Source organism: Lichenostomus cassidix, chromosome 3, assembly GCF_008360975.1.
Source record: "Lichenostomus cassidix isolate B80296 chromosome 3, HeHo_3.0, whole genome shotgun sequence".
Taxonomy (NCBI): domain Eukaryota; kingdom Metazoa; phylum Chordata; class Aves; order Passeriformes; family Meliphagidae; genus Lichenostomus; species Lichenostomus cassidix.
This window is the reverse complement of record NC_139483.1, coordinates 15624109-15633659: the sequence shown is the minus strand read 5'-3', so window position 1 is coordinate 15633659 and position 9551 is coordinate 15624109. Positions and strand designations below refer to the sequence as shown.

Here is a 9551-nt window from a genome sequence, read left to right as displayed (position 1 = left end):
GGCAGGAAGAAACTCCTTCAATAAATTCCTTTTTCTACTGAAATTTGGTTGTTACCTCTGCCCTACATTGAACAAGGTGAATCATGGGTACAATTCCTCTTGCTTTGGCAAGTATGGAGGTTGTGGGTAGACTGCTAAAAGAGAAAGACGTTGCAGATGTCAACCAGTCATTCAGCAGTCCACACCCGAGTCCAGCTGGGCTGATCTGTGCATGCACATTTGGGAATGTACATAAGGATAATCTCCCTCTGCTGCATTTAAAAAATAGCTTTTTTTTTTCTTCTTTTCAGCTGCATTTCATTTTGCTATGTAAAGAAATAGACAGATCTGGCCTTTCTTTTTTAATAATGTCTTAGGACCAGGGTACAAAAAAGGTTAATGCATTAATTTTTAAGACAAGTGATAAATGTACTGCAATAAGCACATCCTACAGACACAGAATATATTTCTCTATATAATATGAACACAAGAGATATAAAATAAGTTATACTTATCTTGGTTTTTCATCACAGTAGGAGCTCAGCTTATATAAAGTGACAACAGGATTGGAACAACACGCTGCTCCAAAGCAACAACAAAAACCAGAAGAGTGTGCGCGCACGTGTGTGTGTGTAGGCAATGAAATAGGAAATTGAGGGATTTCTGCTAAAATCAGGTCTTGAAAACAAAAATTTCATAGAGCATGAAAGAAGTGGGGAAGGTCTCTTGGCTCGGGGTAGAAGTTCTGAAGGGGATTAAGTGTTAGTGTGTGGTGAGGAGTGTGTGAAGGCTGACATCTCGGCTAGGTTTGTGGAGGCACAGAGCAGTGCAAGCTCTGCCCAGTGCCCTGTGTGTTGTGCCCTTGTGGTGGATCCACCTGGCAGTGTGGGGTTTGTATCTTACAGTGAGAATGGAGCCTTGTAGCTTTCACTGTGCACGATGAGAGCAAACACGGCACTTCACAGCAATCACAGACACCACCACTGTTCAAAGAGCAAACACTATCCACTGCTTGTGAAATGTTGGGTGAGCCTGGAGGTCCTGTTCCTCCCTTCCACCCCACCTGATGTCCACCTCTAGGGCTCCCTCCCCTCTGCTTCCTTGGAGGTTGGTTCTCTTGGCTGTGCCTGCAGAACAGATCTCCCCCAGGGATGAATGGGAGGTACTAATGATTGGGAACTCTGAGTGCCTCTCCCACAGTGAACAATGAGGAACTCCAGCTGCCCAGTTCAGAGCTCTTTCAGATTTTATTTATAAGTTCTTGTTTCAGGACAGGGGAACGTTTGTAAAATCTGCATCTAACGGTGAATCAAGGTTCCTAAAATCCTTAACTCTGGGGTTTAGTATCTAGGATTTTAGAGTGGGCTTATGTTAATTAGGAAATGCTCTTTATTTTGGCCAATAGCTTGAAGACCTTGTGGTTTCTCTTTGCTATTAAGATCATAGTCTCCTGAAGTTTTCAAGACCCATTAAAAGGCAGAAGGTGCAGCCAAAGCTCAGGAGTGATACTGGCAGTTAGCAGATTTCTATTAGTGCCTATTCCACTCTCAAATAATGCAGCCCACTTCAGGTTTTCTTCTACTCCTGCTTAAGAGTCTCCTAGTTTGCAACATCCTTTCTTTACCTTCATATGTACAGACTACACATTAGAAAGCAGGGACAGTACACTGGAAGAGTTAATTGCATATTATCATGAAGGATTGGACTTTTTTGTTCTGCTTTAGATTTTGTTCTTCATACAGCAAAGTAGGTATAAATCCAAATGTGATCTCACATCTAAAGGTATAATTTAAGTAAACATGTTTTTCTAGATCTTTTATTTTTCCCTTCCCTCTCCCCTGTAACCTTCCTTTCACTCTGTTATTTTCCTTTTGGATGGAGGGAGGAGATGGGAAGGGAGCTCATTTGGCAGCTCATGACCCTCCAACTTGACTTTAATGAGATGATTCGCCAAGGCAAACTCCTCATCATCCAGCATGCCATCTTTGTCGATGTCAGCCAGTTTCCATATCTTGCCCAGCACGGTGTTGGGCAGCTTAGACCTTACCATCTCCTTCTTGGCGTTGGCACCAGTTATTTTACCATCGACGGGCGAGAGCGTGTAGAAGATCTCATCATACATGGGCTTGTCCCTGGCCACCACCCACTCGGCGTCATCGATCCCTTCTCCGGCGCCTTCTCCGTAGCCGTGGCCGAAGGGACCGTGCAGGGTGCCCTCGAAGGCTCCGCCCTTCACCATCTGGGTTGGCCGCTGCGACTCCTCCTGGCGGACGAGCACCATGAGCTGGGCGATGTCGTTGGCCAGCATGTCTTCCACGGTCTCCAGCAGCTTGCTCTTCAGAGGTTGGAACTTGCTAAAATCCTGGGCTTGCAGCTGATCCTTAAAATGGGACAACACAGCAAGAGGTGAGCGACATGGCGGAGTAATGGTGTACAGTGGGATGCCTGCCTGCTGCTTGGCTCAAAAACCATGCTACTGCAGAGTGGGGAGCTTGGCATTCCTTCCTCTGACAGCCCTGCCCTTCAGCATGGCATGGGGTCTCCCTGGCTGGCCTTGCTCTTAAGTCCTCTCTTAAGTCCTACAGAAAATGACCAAATTGTTCAAGGCAAATTGGTTGTGTGGCTACATCCTCCAGCCAGTGCTCTGTATTCCCTCCCCCTTCTGCACTCTGGGAAGGAGATGCCACCTGGCAAAAGATCATCGTACTCATCGCCATGCAGTGCATCTTTCAGATGCCATCAGGACAGTAGCCTGTCTGTAAGAGGTGAGCATGTCTTTACAGCATGGCTCAGATTCTGTATTTTTCACAGCAAAGCGAAAGTGCTTGTAGTAGGGCCTGCAGAGAACTCTCTTCTGGCTACAGAATAACCTACAGCTTTATCTTTCAACCTCTATTCATTAAATCCACACTATTCACTCCTACTGGATTGATACAGTTTTTTTTAAACTCAAATTTTAACAGGCAGATCTCCTATTGAATGCACTCCACAGATCTCATTCCTAACAACTTAGGGAAAATTTATTTTCAAAAAGGAGAAAAAATAGGGAAATGCTGTTTTGCATGGGTAACTAGTAGCAACCTCAACAGCTAGAACTCAGAACAGGTTTCTGCCAGGACTGAAGCCACGCAGCACTGCAGCAGTGTCCAGCATTGCTTGAATATACAATACAAGGCTCTGATCCAAAGTCCTTTGAAGTTTTTGACTTGCATGAATACAGGGCAGGGTCTTAGGTCTGCAGAACAGAAACCTGGCTTCTCTGCTTAAAATGGAAAATGGGCTTTACATCTTCACACCTTCCTTTCTCTCTTTCTAAAAACAAAGAGTGAAGTAGCAGACAAATACAGCTCTTGAGGAATGTGGCATATGTGGCCTTTTCAGGACACTGCTTTCCTTTTAATATAAATTAACAGTATGTTTAGGTCTGAAAAATCTGCAAATGGAGCCTGGAATTAAAAATAAAGAAAAACAGAAGAAATCATTTGCTGTGAAGTGCTATTCAGGGAAAGATATGAGAAATAATGTGAAGCTGTAATGCTTCAGATGAGCTCTATGTATAAGAAGTGCTCATGCCCAAATATAGCCTGCACATATTTTAAGGCACATTTCAACGTTACAGCAGGCTTTTCCCACAGGTGGCAACAATCAGTGTCTGCATGGCTCTGTTGTATTCCCTGCAGTTACTCTAATGCTCTTCTCTTGGATGTTTGCCAAGATGCCACTGCTTACCTGCATCTTTCTCAGATTAGGGAAGTCTCCTGGTGAGATCTGATGCTCTCGTTCAATTCGGGCATAAATGTCTCCCAAGTTGTTAACAAGCTCTTTCTTTTTATTGTCTTTCCCAAACATTGAGGGCATTTCCTTCTTTAGGGAACTGATGATGTAGGCATGGACCTGAAAGGAATTAAATTATAGGAAATGAAGGCAAATGTTAAATAGCACATCAGAAAATTCTTCTCAGCAGAGTATCTGTGCCTCGGACTCAGTCTTGTCCCACCCTGAAGAGCAAGCTCAGCTTCTCATCTTGGCTGGACCTGTGGATTGTTATTCCAGTGCTAAATGCTGCTCAGCTGTATGCTCTGGCTGTGCTGAAACAAGGTGAAAGCAAGGTATAGTCCTGAGCATACAGACAGTAACATTCATGCACTTTCTGGAGGGAGTGGTGGGTTTTTTTTCCTTCCACTGGGCATGGCCTTCAAGGGAACAGTCTCTTTCCAGTCCAAACATACAGGTTTAATGTTTTAGTATGAATACCAGTCTTTAACTTATGCAACATTCTGGCTTGTTTTTTTTTTTTAATGGTGATCCAAGCATATTCTCTTGGAAATGAAGACCCTTGCACTGAAAGCTTTTGAGGGATCTTTTGATATCTTTTCTCAATTGACATGGGGTTCTTTCCTGTATTTTAGGGTCTTCTTTCAGCTCATTTCAAATACACAGGGATACTGCAGGCTTATTTATAATTTCTGTGAGTCTCCACCTCCTCATCCATCTAAGCCAGGTATCTCTCTTGGCTAAGAAAGTTTAAAGCAAAAGACCTAGCACTTATCAATTCTCTTGGTGTAAGATTCTGATACACTGATTTGATCCTTATTCTCAAGTTGCTACCACAGAGCAACTGCTTTCTAGATCCCTTCAAGTGCTACCTGCTTTCACCTGTAGTTGCCTTCCTCACTCTGGCCTGCCATGATTGACTCACCAAGCAAGGGAGGTGTTTTCTTCCCTTATTAGGACAGGGCTCATATGCTGGCCCTGAGTTAAATGGGATGAAAAAAGAGTAGGATCCACCAGCTCTGCAAGCTGACCTGGCCAAAACCACTTCTCCATAGGCTGCACATTGCAGAGAGCCCAAACCAAATGCTTGGGGGTTCAATGCCAACACCTACCTTGGCCAGCCGTGCTCGCTTGATGAGATCATTCAGCTTCCTCAGGGCTGCATTGCGGGGCAGGCTCTGGATATCCCTGAACAGGTCCTGCTCCTCTGCCTCAAACAGCTTGCGGTTGTCGGGGATGAGCAGTGGATGGGACCAGAAGGAGCCAATGTAGACTCTGATGACCTCGGGAGTGTTGACAATCTTTCCCAGGGACCACATGAGGGCACCGTACACCCTCATCAGCTGCTGAGTCTCTATCTGGTCGGCCTTGTTGAGAACAACTCTCATCTTGTCCTCGTGGTTCTTCAGGGCCTTGATGACCTCAGAGAATTCATCAGAGATGTCCAGCTTGTGAGCATCAAAGAGGAGAATGATGCGGTCAACCCGCTCTGCAAACCACTCCAGTACGGCAGCAAAGTCATAACCTGCAAGGAGGGGAGGAAGAGCAGAGATGCAGCAAACACGGGAGTAGAGAAGCCAACTTGCTGTACACAAATTATACCTGTACCTAGCTGAGGGTAATTTTGCAAGGAAGAAGCTTTCCCAGTAGACCTGATAGCTTGATAAGGAGATGACGCACTGTCTTTCACATGGAAATGCCCACAAGGCACACAAGTAAGGACAGCTCTTGTCCTCTCCACATTAACAGATCACCCAAAGAAGTCTTGAGCTTGTGCTACAGATCTTCATTCAAATGCATAGCATGGGGCAGCTGCTGTATTGAAACACCTACTGCAGAAGTCTTCTACGTGGCAACAAGAGAAGTCTAGTTTGTGAATGACTGGTCATCAGCATAGCCTACAAAGACTCTAGAAAGCTGAGTAATTGGAGTACTTGCACCCAGACTGGTTTGAGATGCGTATCTCTACTGCTTAGTAAATCTCAGGTCTTCTTTAGTTGTGCAAGACTAATTCTGCCCCATCCAATTCAAAACCCAGGATGCAAATAACCTTCCTTACCAGAGTAACCACCCTGTCATACCTGCTGCCTGTGCACAAAGCCACATGATTTGTGTTCACTTAGCCAAGAGCTTGATGCTTAGCAGACAGCATTCCTGTGAACACCAGAGTCAGACTCAGGCCAGGAACAGTGGGTTCAAATTTCATGTGCCTCAGGAATAAGGATAATGGATTCAGTGTCAGACTGGATCCACCTCTAAGCAGTACAGGGCACAATAAATAGCACATGTGGAAGTCCCTAAAACAATAGTAATGACAGCAACAAAATGACCTTCTTTTCTAGCTCTGTGGTGTTTTTTCAACCTCCTTTAAAGTCTTGGTGAGAGACTGGTTGGTTCTTTCCCCCTGCTCTGTCAGGCTCTCCTATGCTACGCAACATTTGGGGTTATCTGAGTCACCAGAGTGCTGCACTTTGTTATGGAAAATCAGGACAGAGCAAATGCTATTTGCATTCAAATCCTTTCATATACTATTTTAATCTTGGGTTTCATGAATAAATGCATGATAATTAGTTCAGTGCTTTTTCCTCCTGCTCTCCTTTCTTTTTCTTCCTTTTTTCCTTCTGTCCCCTCTAAAACCCAGAGGGCAGCCAGTGCATCCTAATCATCAGACTGGAACTACAGAAGGGAGGATAGCTGAGCTCTGATCTTGGTTTTTGACACTGGCCTTTTCTTCCATATGACTAAGCAAACTGGAGTGAAATCCTGGCTCTCATGTCAGGAGTAAAGCATGTGTGAATTTTCAGTTGGATAAACTGGCATTAACTTTTTGCCACTGAGAACTTTTATACCATTTCCAAGTATTATTACTGCAGTGTTCTGCTTTGGTCAATTACAGTTTGCTCCTTACAGAAAAGGGGGGTGGCAGAGTGTGAGTGTGTGTGGTGTGTGCTCTTGGATGTGGACACTTTGCCCTGCTCTCTTCCATGGGATCTACAGAAACCATAAATGAAAGACAGATGTTTGTCCCACCAATGTCCTGCTCACTAGGACATGAGCGTCTTCTCTAACAAGAGCAAGCAGTGCTGAGCCCTGGCTCTTTCCTCAGCTACGTTTAATGCTGAGAACTTCAGAGAATTCAGAATTAGTATTAACTTTGACAAAGACCTGCTGAGCATGCAACATATTATATTGAGTGCAGTGTATCTTGCTTGGTCCATGTGTCTGACCTCAAACACGGTCACAAGTCAGCCTTTAAAACTGAAATAAACTTGGTCCTGCTTGCTTTCATGTATTAACAGCCTTATTTAACCTTGGGTGTTAACCTCAGCGTTTTAACCTTAGGTGCTCTGGCTGCAGGGAGCTCTACTCCACTGCTCTAATTGCAAATCTGCTGCAAAGATCAGTGTGCTGACTCCTTCCTAACCTGTGCTGGGGGCAGTGGCAGCAGGACAAAGTCGATGCTGATACCTCATTTCACTTGGCCCGGGTTCAGGCTGTCAGCTGTCCCTCTGCAAGCAGATCAATGAATGTGCAAACAGGGATCTCCCATGCCCCCTCAAACCTTGCTGAACAGAGGACACACAGACTTTAGGTTCACTTCTACTGGGGCTGCTGGAAGTCATCTGGTGTGGCAGGACAGTTTATTCTCCATACGCAGAGCTACACAGCTTGCTTTTTCATCATGGAAGCAATGAGTCAGGGTGACTTTATTTGGAGATGTTTGTGCATTTAATCTTGTCAAATCTCATGGACTGGGATGTTTTCTTGTCAAGCTGGCATATGTTTGAATTGTACCATGACTACTTCGTCCAGTCTTTTTCTTAGGAGAATCAAGGGGAAAGCAGTCCTGCTCTCTAGGCTACCTTGTAATGCTGTAGTGATGTCCTGTCACAGATCACGTGGATGGTTTCCCTCTGCAGAGGAACAGTCAATGTTATGCTCTCTGTTGTGTTAATAGGGGCTGGGATGAGTTGGGGAAAAGTGTCTGCACCTGACACTCACCTTTTAGTGATTCAGTAAAAGTGGGAAATGATTATTTAAAAGAAGGGAGGTATAGAAAAGGAGTGTAATTGTAGTTTTGGTATTAACTGAGGACTGGGGAGACTGACCTTAGCTCTTTGATCTGCCTGGGTCTCAAGGTTTGTCCAAAAGTATCTTTAGGTGCTTAGCTCTCATGATTTTTATCCTGTATCAAGCCTGCATCCACAGTACCACTCAGAAGGTATCTATTTTGTGAGCCTCTCTTTCCAATTAACAAAAATAAATGTTGCTCTACCCAGCAAGAAAAGGAAATTAATGTTTGCTCAGACCGTTTGTGTATTCCCAGCTGCTACAGTAACATGCAATGAGTCTTGAATGTCCCTGGGGACTTCATTAAATGTCTAGATTGATTAGCAGACTTTCTTTCCTGGCTTCTTTGCTTGTTCAGAGATACTCTCCCAACATCTGTCCTGCATATCTCCATTAAAGAGAGAACAAAGCCCTGGAGAGTAACACTTGCTGTTGATTGCTCTGAAACATCACCATGGACTCATTTGCATCCCGGGCTGGGACAAAATCCCAGCCACAGCCTCCCCTTGTATGTCCCACTTGCTTTGGTGTTTAGGGATCCTCTCCTGCTGGTGCCCAGCTGAGCAAGAACTTTATCTTGTGCGTGCAGTGCTACTGATCCCAGCTGCGTTCTCCTGGACGGAGGTACTTGGCAGGAAAAGCAAGGCATAAGTGTATGTGTTTTGTTCCTAAGTGACAAAACACCATAGAGGGAAAGAGGGGAAAATTATCCCAAGTGTTGTATTGCTCCTTAACACACAGAATGACGTGGGACAGAGCTGTTTACAACTCTCTACTTGGGACTGTGGTGGTGTTTTCTCACACAGCACCTAGAGAATTGCGACCGATGTGATTCATGGGGTTGACTTTTTAGCCTTGCTTTTAGTGTGTAATAGAGTAGATTGTTACTAAAGCATTTGGATAGCAGGATGACAGTGTAAATTACTAAGAGCAAGCTATTAATAAATGTGTTTAAAAATAAGGTCTTAGATTAATATTTTAATGTTTAGTTTGGAGCCTTCATTTTTGGAGGGCTCTTCAACAGCATAGAGAACTCAGGGCATTTTGCCTGGCTCCAGCCAGAGCTGGAGGTGTTCAACACCTGAAAACATGAGGCTCATTCTGTAACTTAATTTAAACATTTCAGGCTTGCTTTGGTTTCTTCCCTCCCTGTCCCTTTTTAATTTCACAGATGCACTGGGCCTGCCTCTTTTTTCTGGCAGTTTTTTACTGTGTGAGCTTAGACCAAGAACTGATCTTTAACTAGTCAGATCTTTAACACAGTCAAATTAGGAGTTTTTGTAGTCTCCCTTGCTCATTCCCCTGCAAATGTCTTTCTGTGCCTCCCTGTGTTGTAGGGTGTTGCTAAGGCCTCTCACAGAAGCAGGCAGTCACTATCTCTGATTTGGCAGTGTTTCAGGGATGGGTGAAGCTGTCCATGGAACACAGCACAGTTTTATTGTGAATTTACAGGGCGGTTGGGAAGCCATCTGCTTGCCAAAGCTGCATTAATGCAAAGCCATTATTACAGGGATGTTCAGACAGAACTGTAAAGGGAAGAATTTTCTGTTCAGTAATTCCTGGCTGTTTGTTGTAGTTGCATCCCTGTTGAAAAATATGCTGCATATTTAAACATTCTTTAACATCACTGATGCAGCTTCTTTCACAACCTCTAGATAAGGTGAATGTGAAGAGAAAATGAATTCAAATCATACAGTACTAGGACAAGATGAACACGATAATGATTT

General features: G+C 44.3%; 1 protein-coding gene across 1 annotated transcript in view; it reads right to left on the bottom strand.

Annotated features, from left to right (window-relative positions):
- Positions 1 to 328: 328 nt before the first annotated feature.
- The window catches only part of EHD3 (EH domain containing 3), a 29887-nt gene continuing 20664 nt past the window's right edge, over positions 329 to 9551 (bottom strand). The window contains exons 4-6 of the mRNA XM_085054642.1: positions 4866 to 5278; positions 3709 to 3873; positions 329 to 2359 (exon numbers count right to left, since the gene is read on the bottom strand). Coding sequence (XP_084910768.1) covers positions 1832 to 2359; positions 3709 to 3873; positions 4866 to 5278 — 1106 coding nt within the window. The 3' untranslated portion in view covers positions 329 to 1831. The remainder of the gene's footprint in view (positions 2360 to 3708; positions 3874 to 4865; positions 5279 to 9551) is intronic.